The 27,003-nt window shown below is 38.1% G+C and overlaps 1 protein-coding gene and 1 long non-coding RNA gene across 2 annotated transcripts; one reads left to right on the plus strand and one right to left on the minus strand.

The window, feature by feature from the left end:
• Window positions 1-822: 822 nt before the first annotated feature.
• VIPAS39 (VPS33B interacting protein, apical-basolateral polarity regulator, spe-39 homolog) lies at window positions 823-24,369 on the minus strand. The gene is made up of 19 exons (XM_032232194.1): window positions 23,287-24,369; window positions 21,910-22,009; window positions 20,206-20,352; window positions 19,614-19,652; window positions 18,232-18,296; window positions 17,234-17,290; window positions 14,899-14,991; window positions 14,341-14,374; window positions 13,087-13,189; window positions 12,966-12,993; window positions 12,654-12,727; window positions 11,445-11,520; window positions 10,640-10,774; window positions 10,187-10,228; window positions 9,190-9,279; window positions 8,723-8,809; window positions 8,287-8,376; window positions 5,828-5,932; window positions 823-1,575 (listed from the first exon to the last, which is right to left on the minus strand). The coding sequence occupies exons 1-19, from the start codon at window positions 23,398-23,400 to the stop codon at window positions 1,555-1,557; spliced, it is 1,500 nt and encodes a 499-aa protein (XP_032088085.1). The 5' UTR covers window positions 23,401-24,369; the 3' UTR covers window positions 823-1,554.
• LOC116518687 lies at window positions 20,209-25,676 on the plus strand. Its single transcript, XR_004256573.1, has 3 exons — window positions 20,209-20,300; window positions 20,688-20,805; window positions 24,915-25,676. It is a non-coding gene; the product is annotated as an uncharacterized LOC116518687 (long non-coding RNA).
• The last annotated feature ends 1,327 nt before the right edge of the window (window positions 25,677-27,003 follow it).

The raw sequence follows: 27,003 nt of genomic DNA on the forward strand, positions 1-27,003 counted from the left end.
ATAACCTCTAGTTCCTTATCAGAGAGCAAGTTTATTTGAATGTCAGGACAAAACTTTCCTCAACAAAACACCACTTTTGTCAGCATGTAGACAAATGGAAAAGAAAATCTCAGTTACCAGGTATAGAAACCACCAGTTGCATTGCACCAAATTTGTTTAGGTTTCTGGCTCCTTCCCACAAATTACCGTTCTGGCCTGCAGCTAAGGTCATACTCCAAACATAAGGTTGTCACCATGGCAAATGCTTGGTTACGGAACCTGTTTTTAGAACTGTTTTTTTTTTAATTTACTGATTTCATAGTTGCAGCCCTTAAAGGAGACAGCAAATAATTTTTAGCTTCCCATCAGAATCAAAGCAAGAGTTTTCTCCTCTTTTGAGCTTATTATGCAGTTGCGGTCCTTCCGTTCAAATACAGTGTATTAACACTGCACTATAAATTGTTTAAAAAATTGTAACAAATGTTGGTTTGGTTTAACCCAGCATTTTCCCACTTTTTACTTTTTCAATATGTTGGTTATATTAACTGAGAACCAGAGTTCATTACTACCAATAAATCTGCCCCAAAGTATTTTCAGAACATTCCTTGCCTATAAGCACAATTTATAGCTTAATGTGTTGTGTGGATCCAGCCAATTATAACTTAATTCACTCCTGATGGTGAGATTGTCAAATGTATTTAAATGTCAGAGGGTCCAATCCTTGGTTGAGACAATATATGAGTAGTTTCTGTTTCTAAATATTTCATTTTTGGAAAACACTAGCTATTTCTTTTTTACTCATCTTTACAGCCAAACAACAAGAGAAACCAAATATAAGGGAGGTAAAGCTTTATTTACAACATGGAAAGCGAAAGACAACATGAAGCCTAGAAAGAGGATGTAGATTTGCTAACAAACCTTGAAACATAACCAATTATTTTCATTGGAATTTGAGAGAAAATATAATTTAATTAGTTCAGTACACCCTACAAGAAGATTAGTAGTTTCCATGTAGAACTGAACTCACATTCTCACTGGCTGAAGGGCCATGCAGTTACGCACTCCAACTTTTAATGTGGAGTATGTATGTAGGTTTATTCTTAATAATCTTATGCAGCACTTCCCAAATAATTATCCTAGTTAATTAGTAATGGAGGCTAGAATAATGTGCAGGATAGAGTTTTCATATCACTAAGAACAACAGTCTTGCCCCTGAGATTCAAATGAGGGGAAAGCATATTTATTATATTTTTTGTCTTATAGAAAGCTGTCCTGATCATTTCAGATGATTAGACAGTGAAGAGGAAGTGGAAGCATTAAGTTCTTGACTCAAACATGCTTCCCATGTCTATACAATGTTGTCTTCCTCATATGTTTATACTGTGGAGTTCAACTGTTCGGATTTGTGCTTCATTGGTTAAATGTTGGCCAACTCAGTGCCACAGAAGTATCTTTCAGCAAAGGCTTCAGGCAAGTTGACAGTGGACTGAAATCAGTGCAGAACTGGCGTGGCAATCTTTCTCTTTGATCTCAATGGGTCAAAATGAAGTGCTTCAAAAAAAAAAGGAGTTTCTTTCAGTTCTTCCACCGGATTTGCTAAAAGAAAAGCAGAATTGGATGTGGTCAATATCAAATACAATCACATCTCCGGGCTGAGAAAATAATTAGTAAATCTCTAGCTATCAAAGCCAATAGAAACAGAGGCACCTATAAGCAACTTATTAAAAAATAGATAAAATAAGATTTATTTATAGTCAAAACAAGAAAAATATTACTGAAACTAAGTGATCCACTGACATGGCCTAAACTAACACAGCAATACTGATTTAAAGCCAAGAACATATTTAAAAAGGAGAAAAATTACCAGTTTTTCATTTACACCAGCTGGATAAAGTAAAGGGAATAAACAATCATTTCCACAAAAACAGGACTCAGAAATGATTTAATCAGATCCATTTCCCCAAGCTAAGTATTTAAGCGATAGGTCTTTTGAGGATATTTTTCTGCATGCTAAAATCCAAAAGCAGGTGGATGACGCTTCCTACTTGTGGTAAAATAAACAGAGGGAAAAACAAGACAAAGAATAATAGCAAGACTTCTGAAAAGGCTAGCAATTGATCTTCGTGTACGGGAAGATCAGTGATCTCAACTGAGATCGGTGATCTCAACTGACACCAATAATAAGAATGGGAGTAGATATCGGGATATGGATACGAAATTGCATCACTTAACGATACCAACAGTGGCAAAGAAAACATGTAACAAAACAAAGGGGTCCAGAGATAGAGCAACAAAATGTTTTCATTTCCTAGTATCTCTCAACTGCAGGAACAGGGGATGAAGAAGTTAGAACAATTAATCAGTGGAACAGCTTGCCTCCAGTGGTTGTGAATGCCCCAACACTGGAAGTTTTTAAAAAGATGTTGGATAGCCATTTGTCTGAAATGGTATAAGGTTTCCTGCCTAGGAAGGGGGTTGGACTAGAAGACCTCCAAGGTCCCTGACAACTCTGCATTGTATTGTATTGAAGGAGACACAGGGCTTACATTATATTGCCAACTGAGGTATGTGTGGCACTATTCAGTAATGGACCTTTGAATGAAATAACTGAAAATAGTTAATTTGCTCCACTTGATGTTTGGAACAGATTCTGAGATTGAAAGTGTTTAATTTTGCTGCATGTTTTTTGTGCCAGATTGATGGGAGTCTAGTAAAAAGCAAAATAAGTCTTGCAAATCAAAAGCATGTTTATCTTTGCATTACAGAATGCCACTCAGTATCTGGGTGACACACAACAAATAGCGAATGTGTTTTCTTTGCTTTCAGCTTAGCATGTTAGGTACACTTAACTGATTACGGTTCAGTGTGATACATACATCAGGTCATAGGGCCTATTTGGCACACAATAGTTTTTTTTTTTTAAGTAGCAGCCCGTGAGAAATGTTGCACATTTTTTGAAGAACTATATAAAAATATTGCAACTTTGTCCAACTGTACCCACAAAAACATAATTCACTATTTATTCATTTGAATGTATGAGCTACCCAACTGATGGATTCAGAGATCCAACATTGCAGGGTTCATTCCAAATTGCCTCCCCACCTTCGGAGGGCTTATTCTTTTTATAGTTTTTACAAGCAAAACAATGAGCACATACCAACAGCATTATAATTGGTACATTGCCCTTGTCAATCTCTAAGAACATCCCACCCAGGGCAGAGGCTTCACGTAACTCAATAGTTCCTGGTACTGCCTGTTGTTGTTAATTAGGTGAGCTCATAGGTTAAGAGGTAACCAGCCACTGAGATCATGGCAGTGTGCTGTGCATGTCTTTACGTAACCTTTCCTCTATTACTACACCCAACTCCAATACTTTTATTTCTGTTTAAACAGAATGGATAGGTAAATAATGTTAGATACATTAGTTTCAAGTACAACTAGAAATACTTTTATTTGTAAACAAAAAAGTGACCTGAACTAATTTAATAGTTTAATAGTACCGTAACAGTTGTAAGATTTAAAGGAGATCCTTAACTCAGCAGGAATGGACCTAAAGCTAAAGTCCTAAACATATTAATTTGGAATTATAACAGCTTTCTTCTACATTAATAGTTAAATTCAAGAACCTATTATGAAGACCAAGGTTTTTCAAAATGTATCATATGGCTGTGAAAGCTAGACAAGCAGAAAGGTTAAGTGAAGTAACCTGTGATGCTGCAGAATATATTTGAAAATTTGGACTTGAAGTGGGAAAAGGTTTTGTTTTTTACTGGTTTTAATGTGTTTACTGTTTTTACAGTTTTTATTGCTTTAAAATGTTTTTTTTTAAATAATTGTAATATATGTTCTGAACTGTAAACTGCCCTCATTCGCTGTGATGGGTGGCTATAGAAGTTGAAACTAAATCATTCAATATGATTTAAAAAACAGACATATCATAAGAAGAATAAAGAAAACTTACATATTTTGGACATATAATGCAAGAGCAAACCCCCAATGCCTTTAAAAATTGAAAGCAGGAGAAAAAGAGGCTGGCAGAAGACATGACAAGTAGGAGAAGTTACTGACTGTTATATCTTGCAACATGAAGAGTCAGAAGCTACAGAGCATATGAACAACAAAAGTTCATTACAAGAATTTTGGGATGATCCTTGTTTTGCCACCCATATAAAGCACTATGAGAAATCTCTACTATGAAAATCTCAAATGGTTCCAACTAGCCAATCCATCTGATCTTGAACAAGGTCCTTCTCCCATCCTCCATGTTTGCAGGTGCTTTAGCTTGATTGGCTGAAAGCAGAGCTGCCTGGGTTTTAAACCACTGGCACAACAGCTTCCTTTGAAGCACAGAAGCTTGTGTGATTTTGCTTAGCCAGCAGACTCATTGAAGCACAGACATTCTGGACATGTTGCTCTCTAGAAGTACTGTATTTTTCGGAGTATAAGATGCACCTTTTTTCCTCAAAAAAGAGTGCATCTTATACACTGAATACAGCATTTTTTTGCCTCCTGAAGCCCTTGCTCCTTCACCAAAATGGCCGTGCATACCCTTATGGAAGCTTTCAGAGAGACGCTGGGGGCTGGGGAGGGCAGAAATTAGCAAAAAATGGGCCATTTTTGCCCCCCCCCCCCCAGCAACACTCTATAAGCCTCCATAAGCCTCACCACCGTCCAGGCCTTCCGCACAGCCCTTAAGAACTGGCTAGCCCGTCAGGCCTGGGGACAAGGATAGCCGCCCCTCCCGAATGATGAATGTATGTTGCTTATTATTTTTATTATATGTGTCTATGTCATTGTTTGTATTTCCCCCTCCCTGATTTTATGTGAGCCGCCCTGAGTCCCCTCAGGGAAAAGGGCGGCCTATAAATGTTAATAAACATCTAAACATCTAAACATAAGGCTATGCATGCAATTTTTTTGACAAAAAACGGGCCCATTTTTGCGAAAGATGGGCCGTGTTTTGCTAGTTTTTGCCCCCCCCCGGAGCACTTTGCAAGCTCCCCCAAGGCTATTCATGCCTTTTATTTGAAAAAAAAAAAACGGGCCTGTTTTCATGAAAACCGGGCCGTTTTGGGGAGGTTTGCAGAGTGCAAAAAGGTTTTTTTTTCGTTTTGGAAAGCTCTTTAACTGATTGATGAGAATTACATTGATCAAGTGCTGTGCTAGCAGAAACAAAGTCTTAGGTGCTCCAGTGGTTTCCTTCTCCAGCAGATGGATAAATACACCTGGAAACATCTATCTACCTCCCTACTCTCTCTCTCTCTCCCCCAATCTACTGTATTTCTCTCTCTCTCTCTATCCTTCTCCCTACTTACCTACTATATTTCTCTCCCCCCCCTCTATCTACCTACCTACCTCTTTCTCTCCCTACTTATCTACTGTATTTCTCTCTCTCTCCCCCTCTACCTACCAACCTACCTATTCTCTCTGTTCCTACCTACCTACTGTATTTCTTTCTCTCTATCCATCTACCTACCAACCTACCTACTCTCTCTCTCCCTACCTGTATCTCTATTTCTCTCTCTATCCCTCTAACTATCTACCTATCTACCTACACTCTTTCTCTCCCCCTACCTACTGTATTTCTCTATCTTTCTATCTCTCTATTTCTCTCTCTCTCTTTCCATTTATCTATCTACCTAACTACTCTCTCTCTCTTCCTACCTACCTATTGTATTTCTCTCGCTTTCTCTCCCTCTCTATCCCATTATCTACCTACCTATTTTTTTTTTATTTGCCTCTTCAAAACCTTGGTGCGTCTTATACTCTGAAAAATACGGTAGGTGGGGTTTTATTCTTTTCCCCTGGGCTTTAGCAAATACATGTAACCTCATGTGTTCTTTCTTACTGGGTTACTGAGGATAGTGTCGATCTTCTCCTCTGCTGGACAACCCCGTTCAACTTTGCATCTGTATGCCATCAGTTGCTGACGGTCCTTCAAGTCTTTGTATGTCTGGCAGATATCCAAAAGAGAAGCCAATTAAACAAAAAAAAAACTATTTTCTTTTATCAACATCCTCAAAATCAGTGATCTAAACAGTCATCACCCATTCCTTCCCAGTAGCTATTTGGAAATCTTGCTGCTTCTTCCATAGGCTGATACGGATTTAATGGCTACTACAACAAAGATTGGGATTTTGTTTTAAAAAAAGCACCTTTGGAACAATCATGACCTGGATGACTATAGACATTTTGGACTTTCCTTAACATTTTGGATGCAGAAGTGGTCAGTACATTCTATTATTTAGTTCACTGAGTTTACACATTCACTTTTCTATTCATTTAAGTTAACATGTGATAACTTCAATGAAAGATTAACAATAGAAGGTTAACTTTAGCTGATACTTTTCAAGCCAATATTTCATTTCTGCTTTTAGGCTAACATGATAATGGAAATGGGTAACATTTAGACAACTGATGCTGGCTCTTAGAAGTCAATGAATTTACTATCTAGTAAATTCCCCCCCCCGGGGGGGGGCATAATCAAATTGGCTGTGATTATGGCTAAAAGGGGGGCAAGCATCTCTCAAAGGCAGGAAAACTAAAACAAGGTCAGCAAAGAATTTTCCTAATCTTCCACAGAAGATGCCCTTTCCTTGACTTAGAAGGAACACCAAAGAACCTTCTTGAATGACTAGCTACCAACATGACATGAATTCACCTTCTGCTTTATACTTAAAAGAAATCAATCTGGCATGCACAGTACTGCCTAAATATGTGTTGATTTTATATATTTATTACATTTTACTGAATCAATGTGTGTGTGTATATATACAGAGAGTGGAAGTGTGACCTTCCTCCCATATTTGGGCATACCAGGGGTTGTGACTTTAAATATATACCTCTCACCCTGGCTGGCTGATAAGGAGTCGAGCTGTGTAGCTCAATGGTTAACACATCTGCCTAAGAGGCAATAGAGCACAGGTTCGATTCCCAACAAGGGTGTGGCTAGCTGATGAGAGCTAAATAGCTTGAAATAGATCTAAACTAGTCTCCCTTTATTTATTTATCAGCATAAATATAACACACACACACACACACACACACACACACACATATATATATATGTGTGTGTGTGTGTGTTTTTATTTGTGCTGATAAATAAATAAAGGGAGATTAGTATAGATCTATTTCAAGCTATTTAGCTCTCATCAGCTAGCCATACCCTTACTGGGATTTGAACCTGGGCTATATGGCATACTAGGCACACTAGGCAGAGATCTTAGCCATTAGGCCACAGGCTCTTATCCGTTTATCAGCGAAGCCAGGGTGAAAGGTATCTATTAGATTTTTACAACCCCTGGTAAGCCCCAATTATGGGAGGAAGCTAACTGCTTCCATCATCTGTCCTTCGGCTCGTCACAAGAGTCCATCAGGCTAGCTGATGAGAGCTAAATAGCTTGAAATAGATCTATACTAGTCTCCCTTTATTTATTTATCAGCACAAATAAAAAAAACACAAATATAACAAAGGCAACAGTAAAAATATTGGGTTTCTGTCATGATGGACTCTTGTGACGAGCCGAAGGACAGATGATGGAAGCAGTTAGCTTCCTCCCATAATTGGGGCTTACCAGGGGTTGTAAAAATCTAATATATATATATATATATATATATATATATATATATATATATATATATATATAGATATAGATATAGATATAGATATAGATATAGATATAGATATAGATATAGATATAGATATAGATATAGATACAGATACAGATACAGATACAGAGATAGATAGATAGATAGATAGATAGATAGATAGATAGATAGATAGATAGATATAGAGATAGATATATAGATATATAGATATATATATAGATATAGATGCTGGCAATCTTCTGCTGATGTGGAAAATTTAGTGTTTAAGTTGTGAGAACTGATTAACACAGCATTAAAAAAATGAAAAGAAAGTACAAAGAAATAAACTCATAATGTTGGGAAGGCTACTTTGAATACCACCTAGTATTGATTGATTCATTGATAAGTGAGCTCAAACTCGTAATAAAAGCCACATCTTGCCTGGTAGGGTCAAACATAATATGATGATAGTGATATGAAAAAAGGTGCATTCAGAGGTGCAAACAGCTGTTCTGGGATCTCTTTAAACATACCCATCCTGGAAGCAATTTTAATAATAATACTATAAGGAGATTGAGGCAGGCAGCAGCTCTGAAATACAAACTACAGTAATCTGCCAGTGATAGTTCCTTCAAGTATTTCAAGAATAATTTAAGAATTTTTCACTAAAGAATCACTAAATTGTTCCACAATTTCCCACAGAAAATATGCAAAACATACATCTATAACAACATCGTGGCACTTGTATTTCATAGCAAGATTCAGCTTAGTCTCAACATCTTCTATTAAATGCACGTACTCCTGCAGGACCTGTAGGAACAAGACAAGAAAATATCAGCAGAATATTCATGATCTTTTGCTTATCTCCCCTCACTTAATTCCACAGCAGTTTCACCCTGAAGTAAGCTTATTTTATTCCAAATTATATTTCTTCACCAATCACTTTCCAAAAGGTAGTTGGTCCACTCTATAATCCAAGGTGTATGAAAACAAACAGGGCTTACCCCAACTAGAAAAATATTTCTTCTAGTTTTCATGAACAGTGTACAAAAATATTTGGGAAATGGGCACATGAAGAAATTTCACAATGGAGGCAACGTCCTGTTGACCAATGGACTATATCAGAAACAGACTACAGGACAGCTTGCTCACATACCTGCACCGGGGCGTTGTTCCGCTGCAATATCTCCACCACTCGATGGAAACCAATAGGAGCTTTTTTTTTGGTATAGCCTAACCAATTCTGAAATCACAAATTGAAAAAAAAAAAGAAAATAAAATAGCACCAGAGCGTGTGACTGCCTGAGGATGCATTGCTAAACATCACTTAGGAGGGGCAATAGCTGTTCTTGGATATCTCCTCCATTATTATTTTTTTGCATATGTCCTAAAAAGGAAGATGCATTGGCCAAAGCTGCTGTCCCTTTCTGATATAACTTACCTGTAGGATACATTATAAAATTCAAAGAGAATAATTGGAACAAGTCTTTTCCTATAAATTAACTAGTACATTAAGCATTGTATGAGGGCAGAGAGATAAGCACATCACTGGCATAATGAATCATTCTGCCAAGCAGCATGAATCAGGCATACATGATTCAATGAAAATCAGTAGGATCTCACCTTTGTTGTGAGCAAAGCATCCACATCATGCCAAGCTCGGAGTTTGGCACGAGCCGCCAGAGCTGTTAGCACGTACTGTTTGTCTGGAATCTGTAAGGTAAATAAATGGAAATCCTAGAAATGGCTTGAGAGAGCTAGACTGTGTGAAGTAGTGGTTAAAGTGATGGATTAGGTTTCAGAAAACCTAGGCTCATATCCATTCTTAGTTATAGAAGCTGACTTAATGATTTGAGGCTAATCATTCTCTATCAGCCCACCATTCCTAAGTTGTTGCGAGGAAGAACTAGAGGAGGAAGTACTTTGTATGCTGCCCTAACCTCTTGGAGGAAACTGAAATTGAAAATAAAGACAATTAAATTCATTGGTTGCTGAAATGCTTGTAATGAAAGCTCAACTGCATGGGCCTGGGTCTGATCTAGCAAGGATTTCCTTTTTCCTTATCCAACAACACATTATCTGGATGGTTTTCCATAATTATTTTTATTATTTTCAAAAAATTTCCTATTAACAGTGCACCATGTGAAGATCATAATAATAACAAAAATAATAAAAAATAATAGATGATGCAAGCAGTTACCTTGCCTCCAAAATTAAAACATACCACATGTCAGTCAATACTAGCCATTCAATAAGAATGGCAGAAAGGGGGTAATGCAGCTGTAAGCACAACCTGTATCCTTGAACTATACTGCAAAAGAAAATTTCACCCAACATCAGGCCAAGTTGAACATAATCCCAAACTCACAGATACCCTGTGCAGTCCATTGAAGAAAATGTGAGGGGCAAGTGGACATACTTAAGCTCCTTTCTTATATTATGGCTATGAATTCAGTCCCTTAAGATCAGTGCAATGAACATTGGCCAATTAAGCTACTTTAACTAATCCTTGTCACACTTCATGGTTTTAGCAGCACAATCCCTTGAATGCCTTCATTCCATAATACATATCCCCTGCATACATTTCTAGGATCATTGGTCTCTTCTACAAGGTATGTACCTTGAAAGTTTTCTTCAAGTTTGCTGGACTACTGAATGTTCCCTGCAAAAGAGAAGAGATTGCAATTTTTATCAAAAAAATTTAACCAAGAAGAAAATGTTGGTAATAAGCAATATATGTACAATTTACACAACATTTTAGAATTTTCTCCCCAAACATGAATAAAACTATTTTATATATAAACTATTTTAAACATATATTACATATTAGGCTTAAAATACTCCAAGGTTTAACATCCAAGGAAGCCTTATCAAAAGTAGCTGAATTGAGGATAACAGTATTTTTATGTTCAGGATTTTTAAAAACTCTGCAGTATTTGAAGAGTCCATTGTCTAATATACAATACTTCAGATGCCCACTTGCATACGGTGATATATGGCTTCTCCTTTATTCTGAAAAGGCACCAGCTTTACCGATTAACACAGAGATCCCAATTGCTACCGCAGTTCTAACCTCAGTTTCTGTGTAATGGTAGAAGCAGGAATAGAAAAGCGTAGTGACTAATGGCATGTTTAGAATGGAAGCTTTTCTAGGGTGTTTTCGAAAGATTTCCGTCTGCCCAGATGATTCTAAATGTTTGTCATTTGCCTGGAAAAAATCAGAACAAAAAGAGTTCCATAAGGATAAAGACATTTAATGTTACATCAAAACATTTTTTTAAAAAAGTTTCAAAGACAATCAGGATCAAATCCCAACAAGAGGGTTGCAATCCTTGCCATATTTACCCAGAGCTATAAGCCTATGTTCAAAAGTGTTCTCTCCTAAGAAAGTCTGGACAAAATTGTGGTCTCCATGAATTTGTCCTAGTCATTACCCGTTAGCTTCACTTATTCCAAGCCCTACTGAATTTCACAAAGGAGGAATAGGATAAAGATTATATTAGTAATATCTGTATCTCAAAAACGTTCTTTATTTTTCTGAGATTGCATGGCAATAATCATGGAAGCCCAAGAAAATATTTGCCTTCTCTAAGGACTTCTGAAACAGTCACCCAGCATCTGCCATGGTAGCTTCATTATGGCAGGCATGGGCAAATTTTCCAGCCCTAGGATAATCTCTTTCTTTTGTTCTATGTCTATAAGGTTTATGGTACCTGTTTTTCTCCTTAACCCTCTGATCTAAAAGGGGAGGGGGAGAGGATTTAATATTTTGGCCCTGTCTACTTTTCTTTTTAGTCCACATGAAAAGTTTGGTGTTACAACAAGTAGGTGAAAGCCAAGAAGTCTGCCATGTACCCAGTGACAGCGTAGGACCTTACCTCAATGATAATCTGTCTCTCCAAGAGTGTATAATGATCCTGAACATGAGCAGCATCCTCTGATGAAAAGGGCAACCTAGATTGGAGAAGTGGTAGGAGTTCACTTTTGCATTCTTCCTTTGTATAAAACACAATCATATTTATTCAAAGGCAGGTGCAGTGAGGCAGTCTTCGCCAACTGGGTACTCCGCAAGTTCAGTTAACAAACAATAATTCTGGCCCAATGAACTTTACAAGCTATTCACTGAATACAAAAAGAGCTATGTGGGTCCAAGTTAAAGGCGTGCCACCCATTCTATTTGCCAAAAAGGTCAGCTAGACCATTTCTCTACACAGTACATAACTCTGAAGCTACTAGACAACCCATGCCCCACCTTGTTTCAGAGATATTTCCTTCCCTAAATAGAGAAACAGAATGATCAAGGGGCAAAACAGCAGTGGGAACAGGAGCATCTTCCAATTTCCTACCAGCTTCCCCCTAGAATTTCCTTGTGGGAGGTTGGCTGGGAGCTTCTGAAATCTTCTCTCCTTCTCCCTTCCCTCCCCCTTCCTTTTTTCCCTAGGGAGTGGGTGGCATACAAATCCTATTAAATTTGAAATTTCAGCAGGCAGATTAATGGCTGCTGTTAGGTGGGAGAGGGAGTGAGGGATGGCAAGACAGGCTGGGAAATTGTTACAGAAATGAAAAATGAAGATCACATGACCCCAGCAGCAGCCCAGCAGCAACCAGGAAGACTAAAACAGCCACAACTTCCCCAAATTTCAATCCCCTGGAAATCATAGCTATCAGATTTTGGACACATTCTGTAAGCTAACCAATTTGAGATACCTTGGTTCAAAAACTGTTGCTCTGTGATGCACCATTTCACACAGTTAAAAGTCATGGAAAGTATTTTAGTGGTACATCGATGACGTTCTTTTCCTTATTTCTTCTTTCTTCTCCCCAAAGGAAAGCCTCTTCCTTATAGCTTTCCATTGTTTTACTTTGTGGAAAACAATAAGGCTTCCTTCCCATTAATGCAGCAATTACTTACTTCTAAGGCAGGGGAGTCAAACGTGCAGCCCATGGGCCGGATAAGTCATGTGCTGGCCCTGCCCGGTTTAGTAAAGGGGCGGGGGGGAAGTCCCAATCCGTTATGTGATGACGTGAATTTGACACCCCTGCTCTAAGGCTTATTCTCCTTTTATTTCGTCATAACTTTCACTTACCCAATGCAACTTTTCAGAAACTCCCTTCTTTTCTCAGCATCCGAGATAGTCAAATGTTCACGGTATTGGGTCAGCTGGAGATGGTGGCAACAAGACAAAACAGGCTCAGGAGGAGAGCAGATTAAATATTCAATCAAGGTTTGGTAGCTCTGGCCCCATCTACTCAAATGTATTCCTTCCAGAGGAGTTAGGAAGATAATTTCCATTTTTCCTAACTGAGAGTAAGTACCATGTGGCTTGCCTTCAATTTCTCAGCATATTATTGTTTCCTCCCACTAAAAAAAAAGAGTCTAGGCAACATGGGATACTCACAGCAACTTCCTCAGTCCTGCCCAGGAATCTAGAAAGGAAAAAAAAAAACCACCATTTATCAGACCTGTTCAACTTCCTGCTCAGATATCAGTTTTGGCTGTATGCTCACAAGGGCTTTTACCTCAACAGGTCTAGGAGAAGTTTTTGGTCTCCAGCCTCCTTGAGAAAATGTATTAAATGGCGCAAAGCAACTTGCCGCATCTCCAGCTCTCTGAACAGGATCTCTAGTTGTAAAGAGAAGAAGTGCTTGTCTAACAAGATCAGGCCTGAGTAATCCCCTCACTCTTTCTTTTGCTTAAGCATTTCACATCTCTTGGCCATCCTGGAAAGGGAGGATGGGAAGGGTAGTCCTATACTTCTGGAGAGCCCAAGGTTGGGACAAGTCAGCTTACTATATGGTCAACTAACCAGAAGAAATGAAAGGATCACCTCAGCTATGTCAGTATACTGCAGGTCAGTGCCCTGCCTTTCGCTAATTAATGGGACGGAGGCAACACAAGGTTGGCTTATAAGGGAGTATCTAATTTAGAAATTCCAGCTTTGTTGTTGTATTTGTGGCTTACTGCTAAAATATAAATAATCTGACAACTACTATCGTCATTAAAAGGAAACACTGCAATGTAACAGTTAATGAGTCAAAAGAAAGAGGGTTAGCATGGGATTCAATACTAGAATTAAAAATTAATTTTAGCTCAAAACAAAACTGTGTCTGCTATTTCAGTCTGCTATTTCAAGGCTAATTCCCTGTGTTGTCCAAACAGATCAACCATTATTTCAATAGCTGACAAGCTGAGAAAGGATAGCCTTATTTTATATGTGATGGAAAAGATAATTTATGCACTGCATAAGTTCTAACAAGAAAGAAAATCTAATACACTTCAGCTAACCAACATATGATTACAAAAACAGTAAACTTTGAATTTGCTGCCAAAAAGATGCTCTTTATAGAATGTAATATGTAGCATGATAGTATTTATGGCAGTGTTTTTCAAACATGGCAAATTTAAGATGTTGGACTTCAGCTCCCAAAATTCTTCAGTCACCATGCAGGCTGGAGGATTCTGCGATTTGATATCCACACATTTTAAGGTTCCTACACTTGAAAAAAAACTTATCTATGCTGATGAATGGGAACTGGCTTCTATGCTCAGCAGATCCAATTATAATCACTCTCTGCAGCAATGTTTTCCTCACTATATATAAAGACAATTCAATTTAATTCATGAGATTATAAAATCAATTTATACTGCCTAAAATGACTGTCTTGAAAAACACAGTGGATCTGTCAGCTTGTCTTGCATAAGATGAAGTAGGCTATACATACTTTATACAGATACACTTATAAATCTATTTGGGAATCCTGGACATTACATACCTTTCCTTAAGGTTCTTTTTAGAAAAATGAGTATCTGCAGGAAAACAGACAGAACCAGAGTCCATTATACCATTCATTCATCTACAGTTGATTGATTGACATCTTGCCTTTATTTGTACAACTGATAAGCCAGATCTTTATAGATTTACTGCCTGTTTATAGCTGGCCAAATGTCCATTGGCAAGTATTTTGTAAAGGTGTGGCTAACATCCTCCCTAAATTCCAAAAGTGTTCACTACTTTGAAAAAAAAACATTGGGGGGTTCCTGCTTGCTGCATGATCATTTGGATTTTTGGACATTTTACAAATTTAAAAATATTTAAGGGGGTCTCATAAGATTGAATTCACTCATTTCTTGGCGGCAAAAGTAGCAACAAAACAAAAACAAAAAGGTCAACTGCCTCATCTAGAAGATCCCAGCAATTTAGGGGAATAATTTATGAAAAAATAATAATATAAAAGTAACCACATCCTCATATACAGAAATAGAAATTAAATGGGACTCAAAGTGAACTGCCGTTTCCATCTCCCACTGCTTTACATTGGAGCAGGACTTACAGCTGTAATAACATTCCCATCATGCAACGCAACAGCTTCATCCAGCAGCAGTAATTTGTCCTGCAAGGAGTGGAACCTTTCCAAGGAACACACCTAGAGAAGAGTGAGAGTCATAAACAAAAACCATATTGGAAAGATCTATAACTACGTCTGGCTAGCTGATTGTGTGAGCAATTCCAGAGGCAACCAGTGGAAGTGACTGTTTTCAGGGAGACAGATTTAGCCTAATTACAAGCCCCAGAAACCCCAGCCCCTGAGGAAAAACACTTTGTCATTTAGTACTATGCCTCTGGGTTTACATCATCAAGCGCTATCCACTGTAGTAGGAATCCTCTTTCTAGTATTTTCAAGAAAATCTTGAAGTCATTCTAGCCCAATTACAAAGGTCAAGTGTTCAGGCAAAACCCCAGTTATAACTCTGAGGATCCATAAGAAATGGAGGTTCCACTTATGTCTGCATGATAATCCCTCCTCAAGTAATTTCATTTATTTCCTAATCTCCATGGCAAGGGAAAAGATGGGCAGCACCTTCCACTTTGAGGATCTTACTTTAACACCTCTGAAGTACCTTAGAACATCTAAGGTACTTCAGAGGTGTTAAAGCTATGCAAATATGTCTGATATATATGATTAGCTGCTCTAAAGCAACTAATTGTGGATAATCTCTATGTCTACTAAACATAGCTTGCTTTCCTTTGTCATCAATGCAGAATTCTCAAGAATTAAAAACAATATTGATGGATTTTTGTTTTGCTCCGAAGTTGGCAGAACGTAATATATAGTTATAACATAAAATAGATTGTGGCATAAGAACTAACTTCTTAGACCTAGCATAAATTCCCATTGGTCTTCATGCAGAGGAATTCATTTTCTTTTTCATTTCTTTTTCTTGAGAGACCGCCTTCTGCCAATTACCTCCCTGCGACCAATTAGATCTCATAGACTAGGCCTCCTCCGAGTTCCATCTGCCAGTCAGTGCCGACTGGCAACTACAAGGAGGAGAGCCTTCTCAGTAGTAGCTCTGACCCTTTGTAACGATCTCCCCGTGGAGATTCGTACCCTCACCACCGTCCAGGCCTTCCGCACAGCCCTTAAGACCTGGCTAGCCCGTCAGGCCTGGGGACAAAGATAATTGCCCCCACCCGAATGATGAATGAATGTTGCTTATTATTTTACTCTATGTTTTGTATGTGTTATTGTTTGTATATCCCTTCCCTTGATTTTATGTAAGCCGCCCTGAGTCCCCCCAGGGAAAAGGGCGGCCTATAAGTGTTAATAAAACCCTAAACCCTAAATGTCAAAGATCTCTTTCCAGCCAAAAAGGAAACTACTAATAACCATGTTGCCATGTGACTATGCAAAAATAATGTGAGAAACCCAGATAGATAGATAGATAGATAGATAGATAGATAGATAGATAGATAGATAGATAGATAGATAGATAGATAGAAAATTAATAGGTTAGTAAGAATAAAAATATTATTTTATACAGGTTGTTCTCAAGTTACGAAGGCAAATGGGACTAAAACTTCCATTGCTAAGTGACAACAATGACAACAATCCCCTACAGTCCTGGTTGTTGTTGTTAATTGAATTCCATAGCTGAAAGGGCAACTTTCAGCTGACTTTCCACAACCAAGTCATTGGAGAAGCAAGCAGGAACTTGCAAGTCCCAGATGGCTTGCAAGCAGGTCAGCAGGCAGATAAATCACTGCCCGCAAGGTGGGGGAGGGCATGAGGGGGTGGGTGGAGATGCAAGGAAGGCACAGCAAAGCTCAGGAAGCTTGTGGGAATGCATGATGGTGTAGGAAAGGCATAGTGAGTATTGGACAGAGTGCACAGTACTGCGAGGCAGGATCGCCAAGGCTCAGAGACGATGTGCCAAGGTGCACAAGGGGGCAAGGATTGGAAAGGATGTGCAAGGGAGACATAGTGAAGGTTGGGGAGGTGTGTGAGGTGCACAGGAGGCAGAGAAGGTGTGGGAAGGTGCACAAATGGTGAGATACATCAACAACAATTTGCAATGTTCCCTGCCTGTTTCCCCATGGACCTTCTGGAGATGCCAGCAGAAAAATTTGCAAATCACTATCATGTTATTGTTGGCATTCTGCAAGTGGCTATAAGTATAAGCCAAATGCCAAGCATTTAGATTACAATTATATGACTGCAGGATGTTGGTTCAGGAAGAACTCTGGGAACCCGTCATAACTACCATCCATTTAGAGTCCCATTGTAATTCTGAATGGTTGTTGAATGAATGGCTGTAGATCGAGAATTAACTGTAGTTTCTAAATTTTTGGAAGTATAAAATGAACTTTCTGTTTTTACTTCCTACCTTGCCTCTCTGCAGCCGTCTTACTGTATCGTTGGGGCTCCAATCAGAATTGTAATCCTGAAAATAAAATAAAAAATAAAATGTTTTAAATTAAAAATTTAAAAAAAAATTAATTAAAAAAAATAAAATAAAATCCTGAAAATAAAAAGAAAACAAAAACCACTGATAATGCCTTATGGGTTATGAACAATCCGGTTATGATTTGTGACTATGGGGAGAGAGACAAAAAAACATTTCAGGCATCCTACCAGGCGACTCTCAGGGGGCTTGGAAACTTGAAAAAGTAATTTAGGAATGCAACTTAATGGCAAGATAGGAATCCTGGGTTGGAACCCATCTTTTTAATTTGTCACTAGTTTAATCACTGAAAGAGCTAGGGCATGTTTTGCCTGCAAAAGTGAAGCCACGGGAGATATTTGATAACAACTTCAGCAAATAAAAGAGGATATGAACTTGTTCTATTTCATTTTAGACGATAGGACTAGAGCCATAGAACCACTCTACGAAGGTAATAGGGTAGATATCAGATGAGAGCTGTCATCCAGTTGAATAGGTAGTCTCAGGAGACTTCAAACAGAGATTGTATAACCACTGATTTTAGCTGATCCTGCATCAAGGAATAGTTTGAGCCAGATGACAGCTAAAGGTTTCTATGATCTCATCTCTTTTCTCTTCAGACATTAATTAAGAAAAAAAAAACTCTTTTAATCTCTTTTAAAACATAGAACTTGCTGCTAAAGCAATATATTTACCTGGGAAAATACTGTTAGCAAACCATGCTATAATTGCTGTTTTGTAAGCTCCCAATTTCCTTGCCTAGACTTATAGCCCAATTATATGCACAGCGTATGCATATGCACAAAAAGTGTGCTCAGTTGTTTAAGAGTCCTTGGGCAAAAAGAGATGATGTGAGCTTTTATATGTAGGATAAGGTTCTGTCATCTGATTCTAAACTATTTAACTCTCTCCTTCCTTCAGATTCCAATAAATATACTAACCTTATAATCTCCTTTTGGTCTGCGTAATTCTGGAGCATAATGTTTAAATCCTGTGTCTGTAAGAGCTGAAAAAGGAAGAACAGAAAAGGAAAGAGCAAACTTTCTGAATTAAGTTCTCACCTTTCTATGCTTTTTGTCCCTTTTATGGCTCAAAGTCACTAAGTTTGATTCAGCATCAAAGTAACAATAATGCCAGTTAAAGCAAGAAATAAGAAAAATCGTCTGAACGTACAAACAAAAGCATCTGTTTTTAAAAACCAAACAAACAGTGCCAATTTCAAGGTTATTATCTGTCAGAGTCCAAACACTGTCCTGATTCTTAACTATTAGGATGTATGCTTTAAAATATCTCACTGAAATTTTCAAATGTCAATTCGTCCTGCATTCCAACTGGCGTTTCAAAAATCTTTGAAGACCTGGAATTTATGCTATAAGCCGCCCTTAATCATTTTGAAATGAGATGGGTGAAAATAAATTAAATAAATAAATAAAATAAAATAAAATAAAATAAATAAATAAATAAATAAATAAATAACTTCAGGCTTGGGGGTTTGGAGATTGGGTGAGCCATCAATGTGATTTTTGGGGATGACTGTTGTTACATGGATTTGATTAAATTTTCTTTTATTATTTTCTTGTTCTATCTTGTTCTGTTGCTTTTTAATCCCCTGACTACCACCCAGAGATGCAACTAACAATATGAAAAACTATATAAATTAATATAATAAACAAACACATCAATGTGTTTGTGCTCCCCCGCCCCCCAAGAGGCAGCTGAAAAAGTTTCTTGGATGAGAAGCAAAACATCTTCAAAGAAAAACTAAGTCTAGTTGCCTCTTGGGGGAAAAAAAGCACCTTTGGGACAACCATGACCTGGATGCCTGAGAATCTCTACAGACAAAAACATGAATCTGCTTTGTGATGAACGCTTGGTTGCTTCCTTTGGATGCGCTACAAGGAGTGGACTGCAACCCTGCTCTATGGAAAGATATACATACTCTTCTCTTCAGAGACAGCCCCACTCCTGTTCTTCAGTCTCAGCATGGAACAGGGGATGCAACGTCTAGTTGGTATATCCTGGCTTTCTTTCTCTTCTTAATGGCAGGGCCAGACCTGACACTACATCCTGAACTCAATGGAGGGCAGTTTGCCTTCAGTAATTTCTTGAGAGCTTTTCTTTGGAGAGTAAACTCCGAATGAAGTAAAAGGACAACGATTGTAAAAAAAGGCCAGAAATGAGACATTTGTAGAAAAATAAGGTGTGTTATTCCTATGCAATCTTCATGGTTTGTCATATAGAAAAGATCCAACTAATTTTTCCAATGGTATATGAGAAGCAATCTTCCTTTTAACAAGCTTAAGATTAAATTCAGTCTTCTTACCATCTGAAAGTGAATGGAAACTCCCATGCTTAGTTCTTCCTAGAAGTAAAGCACAAATATGAAAGACATCATTTCATCTAACTGGAAGCCTATTCGTCCAATAGCTGTTAAAAAAAAGCCAAACAGCATGCATTAAGATGTATAATTGCACAACATCTATGAACATCTCATTTAACAATGTTAAACAACTGCTGAAAACTGGACAGACTTTTTTTTCCTTTTCTCAAGGACCAATCTTTGCCTATGCTGAATTTATCTTGTTGCCAAAACTGTTAATTCAACTGGAGATAGAAAGAGAAGGAAAACATTGTATTTCATATAAAAACATAGAAAGTATTTTTAAAAGCATAAAAACAGTGACCTTTTGCACACTAAGATATTAGGTAATAAGTGGGTAGGGTGCAAAACAAACAAACCCTTGCACAGACTTGGTACCAAAATTGACAAACAACTGCTCTAATATTCTGCCAATCACAAGTTGGTGAAGAGCCAAAGATGAAGAAATCTTTTGATCAGGCAAGCTGAAACATGCAATTCTGATGCTTCTGAGGTTAGCTCTGTTGAACACACATCCCAGTAATCAATACTCTACCTTTAAAAAAGCTGCTCAGTAGGTATGAAGAAGATTGCTTGGGTATAGCTGCATAAGAAGAGCCCTTTTGCTGATTCGGATCCCTTCCTTCAGAGGTACTGCTGCTACTGCTGCTAGAGGCAGTTTCTTTAATTGACCAAGAAATGCCTATAAAGAGAGAGGGGAGGGGGGAGGGAGGGAGAAAGAAAGAAAGATCTGTGAAAAGGGTATCATTTTTAGCAAAGAAAAATATTATTAATTTATCTATTTTGGAAATGACAAATTTTCAACTAAACAGGAAATTAAACAATTTGCTTAGTATAGGTATAATGATAATTTACAACAGTAGAATAACGTTTTTAAATATTTTTAATTCTTTTCTGCTTGATAACATAGTTTTATAAGCCAGGGATTTCAACGTGTTAAATATATAATTTTAGATATTTGGCATTTGGATTTTTAATTTTTTTCTAATTTTTCTTCTTTTTTTCCTCTTTGTTTAGGTTGTTTGTAGGTTAATATTTCAAAACATGGCTTTATCAGTGGACATGGAGCCCACGAATGGAGACAGAGCCGATCAAGTGGCTGATTTGATTGTGTTGTGCTACCACAGAGGATAGGGTGAGGTTTTTTTTTTTTTAAGAGGTTTTATTATATGGTGGATTTGTTGAATTTTGTAAGCTTACCTATGTGTGAGCTGGATGGCTATATAAATGTATTTAATAAATAATTATTTTTACAATGATCCTTTTTACAATCCAGATTGTAAAATTTTGGGATATGACATAGTATGATATTAACATCATTGACATTTATGGGTTTATTAACTACTTATGAATGTTTAAATGTTATTCCAAAAAGATGCCAGTAAGACCAGCTCATATGAATCTCAAGACCAGCTCATATGAATCAATTAGCGCTAAATATAGTTACACCTCAAACTGAGAAAAGCTGATATCCACTATATTATTTGTGGAGTTCAATAAACTCCAAATAAAAATTTTTATCAATCAATTTCAAATCTGGCAATACCAATTTAAGGTATTCTTAAGGACTTACACTTTGTAACTTTGTAACTTTAATAAAATTTATATGCCGCCCTCTCCCAGGGGACTCTGGGCAGCTCACAATAAAGCAAAGACATAAAATATTAAAAATACAATTATTTAAAACAAAATCACTATTCAGTCACGTGGGGCTGGAATATTACTCAACAGCCCCAGGCCTGCTGGAACAGCCAGGTCTTAGTCGCTTTACGGAAGGCCGGGAGAGTGGTAAGGGTCCGGATCTCCGTGGGTAGCTCGTTCCATAAGGCCAGCGCAGCTACAGAGAAGGCCCTCCCTCGGGGGGCCGCCAGCCGGCATTGTCCGGTCGACAGCACCTGGAGGAGGCCCAACCTGTGTGATCTTATTGGTCGTTGGTCGGCTCTTACAGACATTCATATAGCATTATCAGATATTGCAGTTCTTTAGTTTATAATACGTGGATTTCATTTGAGACTACTGTATATTTTCAATTGCTTGTCTGTATTAGTTTTTGGGCAGAGGAAAATGAATGAGTGAAGCCTTTAGACTTTGTCAGCACCCAAATTTTAAACATGGAACTTCTCCAAAATACATTTAGGGTGCAATTCTGATTGATAGCTGCAACATTAACCACGGTACGTAGACTTATGCTTTCAAAAAAATTTCCCCAATCAAACTGGGGAAATACTATTGCACTTACTGCCCACAGGTTCCCCACTCCAGTTGAACTTCTCAAGGTCATCATCATCATCATCTGTAATATCTGGAAGGCTATTGACAGTTCTCTTGGATTCCTTCAACTAGGAATAAAAACAATGTTAGGATGAAATCCAGGTTAATATACTCTGTGCTGTGATTAGATTTGGCGTATTTAAGGGAACTGCTGTATTTTCTATTGTGTGGGACCACTGTAAGACAGTTCATCCCTTAATACAAACCCCAGATTTTCTTAGCTATGCAGTCCCTATCGGCTTGGGCTACAACTGTTCTTCTCAACAAAATAAATATTAGTTCTGTTATATCAGCTACTCCTAAATTTCTTGAAAAATGCCCTGTATTACACATTCTTATTAAACCTGAGAAACCTGAGCACTTTTTTCATCATTTCCCATGATTAAGTTGAATAAACACCAAGATGTTTCCCTTCTATAGAATAACTAGTCCTTTCCTTTCATCAAACTGCTTTAAAGTGGTCCTGCAGTTAATGCATTCTGAAGCACTTCTTCTGAATCATTTTGAAAACTTGCATAGCCTTACTAATTTAGGTTTAGGACTGGTAGAACTGGAGCAGTACTATACTTTGCTGCCAGGTTGATAAATTTCTAAGCTGGTGGCCTTATTATAGGATTCTCACCCAAGATCCTCCTCCATTATTGGCAGTAAGAACAATATGTTTAGGCACTATAACTAGATTTCCTACACACAATCCTCACTTTTCTGAAGGGGAAAGTCTTAGCAACGTTTGTTTATAGGAGACAATATTTTAAAGATGCCTCCTTATTGAAGCAGCATCAAGCACTATCTCCTGAGGTAGACTAGAACTATTTGAAGATATTTCATGAGCTCAGTGCTCTTCCCAGCCAACGCCTTAAAGAGTTGATATCATGCGCAAACCAGATTCTTTCCTATATAATGTGTATTAAAATAAATTCCACAAATTTTCACTTCAATAGCTTGAGTACTTCCTCAATCATACACACCAGGAAGAACTAACTTTTGTTATTCTGTTGAGACACAAAATTAGAATGTATTCTGTGTGCATCACATCTTTTTAAAGATTTATTCATTCCTACAGCCTCATCTGCAAACATTTCAGTGAACTTATAGGAGACAAATGCATCTGTTAGACTTGTACAAATGGCAAATGAATTTGTCTGTTGCATCCAAAGTCTCTCAAATGAGATACAGTAAATCATGGGTGTAGTGTACATATTCACAGACAAATTCTTTCATATGGAATGGAAATTTAAAACTATAGGAAAACAAATGCTTTTTCATGCATATATTCTTTTTCATCTCATGCAAATGTACATGCAAATGTACTCTTTTCACCATTTTTTCGTGATAAAAACTATACCTGAAGCAGTTCATCATCTTCATCATCAAAAGTAAAGGCCTTACATTTGGAACTGTTCCAATATTCTTCTTCATCAACCTTCATCTTGCTCATCTGCAAAATAAAAATTATCATTTGGATTGCAATTGCAATGTAGATATCTAGAGAACAGCATTATTTATTATTTTATTATAGCCAAATTTTCAGAGAAAGATTTGTATGCTGAATATTCTCAAAACTATAATGCATAACCATCAAAACAAAAGTATCAATCTAACTAGTAGCTATGAATAACATACTGAGAGGCAGATCCCCCCAAAAAGTGACAGAATATCCTTCTACTGATGTTCTAATCCTATTCTACTGACATTGCCATTTATATATATCACTTGTCAATACATCCCGAACAATATTTACACATTTACAGAACTTCTATTTCCATACATGAAATACCAATTGCTAAAGGTATCCCTATAGTGTCTCTCCACAGGATGCCAGCTTTTGTACCAAGATAAAAGCCAAATTCAAAACTATCAAATTTATATTTCTCAAAATACTTTAATATTCCCTTTTTAATAAAGATTCAATGAAACATAGATAAACGGAACGACTTGGTTGGGTCTCCGGCTCTCGGTTGGGTCCCCGGCTCTCGGACATAGCTATTAAATTGGTTCCACAAGTTTCCCTCATTATTTTTAAAGATTCAATGGATTTGTAGCATAGCAGTTATTGCTAACAAATACATTTTCTGAATACCATCTGTTAAGTAAGGAAATAAGTAAGTGTAGAACAAATTAGCACTCCACTTTTAAAGGGATTGTTTTATTGGAGATTTAGTCACTAATTTGGGGCCAATTGCCCTCATATGGAAAATTGATTTATATGCTGTTCTCAAGATACTTTATATCTATTCTATACCTTTTGCAGCAGTTCAACAATGGTAGATTTCATACATGTACACTTGTCTGCATCTGTGATGAATTGGACAAAAAAGGCACATCTAGGGACTATTTCACTCTAAATATTGTTACTTGTGAAGTCGTGTCCGACCCATCGCGACACCATGGACAACATTGTGAAATTTTAATGTTTGTTTTTTAATTTTTATATGTCCCCCCCCCATTTTTATCTGTAAGCCGCCCAGAGTCTCTAGGGAGTGGGCGGCATACAAATCCTAATAAAACCTAAACCTAAACATTCCTCCAGGCCTTCCTGTTCTCTACCAACATGCCTACTGTCCCTGTCCTAATGTTTCTTTATCCATTTCATGTATCTAAAATCATGTTTATACTTATATACGTTGTCTAATACATGTTTGAGGAAATAAATAAATAAATAAGTCCATTTAAGCTCAGACCTACTGCTTCGGTGACTAAGGAGCACTAATATTCTGTGGCATCGCCAAAACACAGCTGTAAATAAATTACTGGATTTATTCCTGACGTTTAATCCATTCACCTCCTCCTTATTAGGATCTTGGAGGGAAGGCCCTCGTTTCCTTTCATTTTCATCCTCAACTGCAATTATATTTGTAATAATATTTTAACAATACGGGGGAGGCGGGGGACAAAATTGCATTTGCCGGCCGTTTCCCCAGTTCTCTGCTTGTCCCAAGTGTAAATGGGGATATATGTGTGTCTTCCACCTAGGCGAATTACACGGGATGATCCGTGGAGCAGCTACTCCCCCGCCCGGAATCCAGCTTTTACCTTCTCGACCCTAAACTGATGGGAGGAAGCGATTCGCCCCCCACCCCAACCTAGGAACAAATGACGCCCCCAGAAGAAACAAGCGGACCCAGGTACCCTCGGAGAAGCGGCCAGACCACGAGAAACGAGAAGGAGCGAACCGGCCAAGTCTCCGATCATGCGGGGCGGCGGTCCATGTTCAATAGCGAATCCGCCCTTTTCCCGGCGGAACGACTCGGTTGGGTCCCCGGCTCTCGGATACCGCCGTAGCCAGGGAGAGCAGGCTGCCTCCGAAAAGCATCACGGAGTGATGTTTTCCAAGCTGTGGCTTCGCCTTTGATATATCAAGAGGTTGTTGCTGCTTAAGGAAACTACAAATCCCAGCACGTCCTCATGTCTTGGTTTCCCGGGATGAAATGTCTTAGAAATCGAACAAGTTGAAATATAAGATCCATGAAGCCATACGTCCTTTTCCGCTTCCTGCTTTACTTCGCTTTCCTGACTACGGAAACACAGAGGAGTCAATACTCTTCCGCTGCGCGGTGCTGGAGTCAACTAGCTGAAGAGCCAAAAAGCGTTAGCGATCAAGGCACTCCTGATTGGCGGAACCATGCATAGCTGAGACCGCGGAGATACAGCAAGGAGAAACCTATGGAAAGTAATGAAGAAATGTGCATAAAGGACAGGATTTTGAGTAAATAAAATTAACTTTGGGATTATGAATGAATGAATGAATGTGCTTTAATTCGCTTGAGTCTAAACCCATATGTGAAATATAGCCACAAAAACAATATACATAATAAAACTTCAAAAACCGTATACTTTAGGATGATCCCATTGGAGGTATATTTAGGAAAGCCTTATACACTGTTGGAAGAAATGTCCTTCTGGGTTCAGTTCCAAGTGGGGAAAAAGACACTGGAAACATGGAGGGTGCTTGGAAAGATGGTTTAATGGTGGACAGGACCACACTTGAGTCCTGAACAGAAAAGGTGATCACATGCTTCAAGATGTTGGGTGAAGAAGAGGCTGAGATGCTGAAAGTTCCTGGTTTTATGCCTTCTCTCACTTTTGACCTTGACCTTGTATTCTGATTGGTTGTCAGACTCCCATGGGGCCATGCAGGGGCAACTCTGTAGGCTGTGGTTTGAATCCAGGTTTGGTTGCCTTGCTGGCTGCCATAATTTTCCCAGGTGCCTAGTGGTGTTTCTGTAGAAGGCTAATATTACCTTTGTTATGTAGAGTAGACCAATATAATATAATATTCTGCCTTTTTAATATTTCCCAGGATATTACAATTTTCTGGGAGAGGGATGGGTTTTAACTTCCTACAACATTAAAAAGGAGGACTTTGCTATAATATGTGTCATCTTTAAATTCCTATTAGCCAAAGAATAATACATGTGAAATTGTCCAGATAGTTGTGTTTTTAGGGCTGTGAGTGTCTTGGAACAGAACTGGCATTAGAAAATCATTTTCTTTTCCTAATACAGGTAGTCTTCAGCATACAACAGTTCACTCAGTAACCATTCAAAATTACAACAGCACTGGGAAAAGTGACTCAGGACCATTTTTCACACTTATGACCGTTGCAGCATCCCCATGGTGACATGATTTGCATTCAGATTGCATGACTGATTCACATTTATGACGGTTGTACTGTCCTGGTGACATGTGATCCCCTTTTGAGACCTTCTGACCAGCAAAGTCAATGGGGAAGCCACATTCACTTAACAGCCGCATTACAAATTTAAGGACTGCAGTGATTCACTTAACAAACGTGGGAATAAAAGCCGTAAAATGGGGCAAAACTCAAATGCTTGAGAATATGTTGCTGAGTGAGAAATTAACACATTTCTCATTTAGCAACATAAATTTTGGGCTCAATTGTGGTCGTATGTTGTGGACTCCCTGTATCTCACTCACAGGCTGCCTTTCAAGAGGCTTCCTACGCTATCCTGCATTCTTCGTTTGGTCGCAGCAGCTGCTATGGGGGAAGACTCGTCGGACTTTCAGCTTAGCGTCTTCTCTCCCCCCCCCCCCCGCAACC

Source organism: Thamnophis elegans, chromosome 1, assembly GCF_009769535.1.
Source record: "Thamnophis elegans isolate rThaEle1 chromosome 1, rThaEle1.pri, whole genome shotgun sequence".
NCBI lineage: Eukaryota > Metazoa > Chordata > Lepidosauria > Squamata > Colubridae > Thamnophis > Thamnophis elegans.

What these genes read in the sequence shown, in the direction of transcription:
- VIPAS39 (XM_032232194.1), bottom strand. Translation starts at nt 23,400, where the DNA reads ATGATAATTTTTATTTTGCAGATGAGCAAGATGAAGGTTGATGAAGAA. An exon ending in AAAAAGAACCTTAAGGAAAG is followed by an intron (nt 13,190 to 14,340) that starts GTATGTAATGTC and finishes CTTTACAACTAG; the next exon opens with AGATCCTGTTCAGAGAGCTG. An exon ending in CTTCTCCTAGACCTGTTGAG is followed by an intron (nt 12,994 to 13,086) that starts GTAAAAGCCCTT and finishes TTTCCTTTCTAG; the next exon opens with ATTCCTGGGCAGGACTGAGG.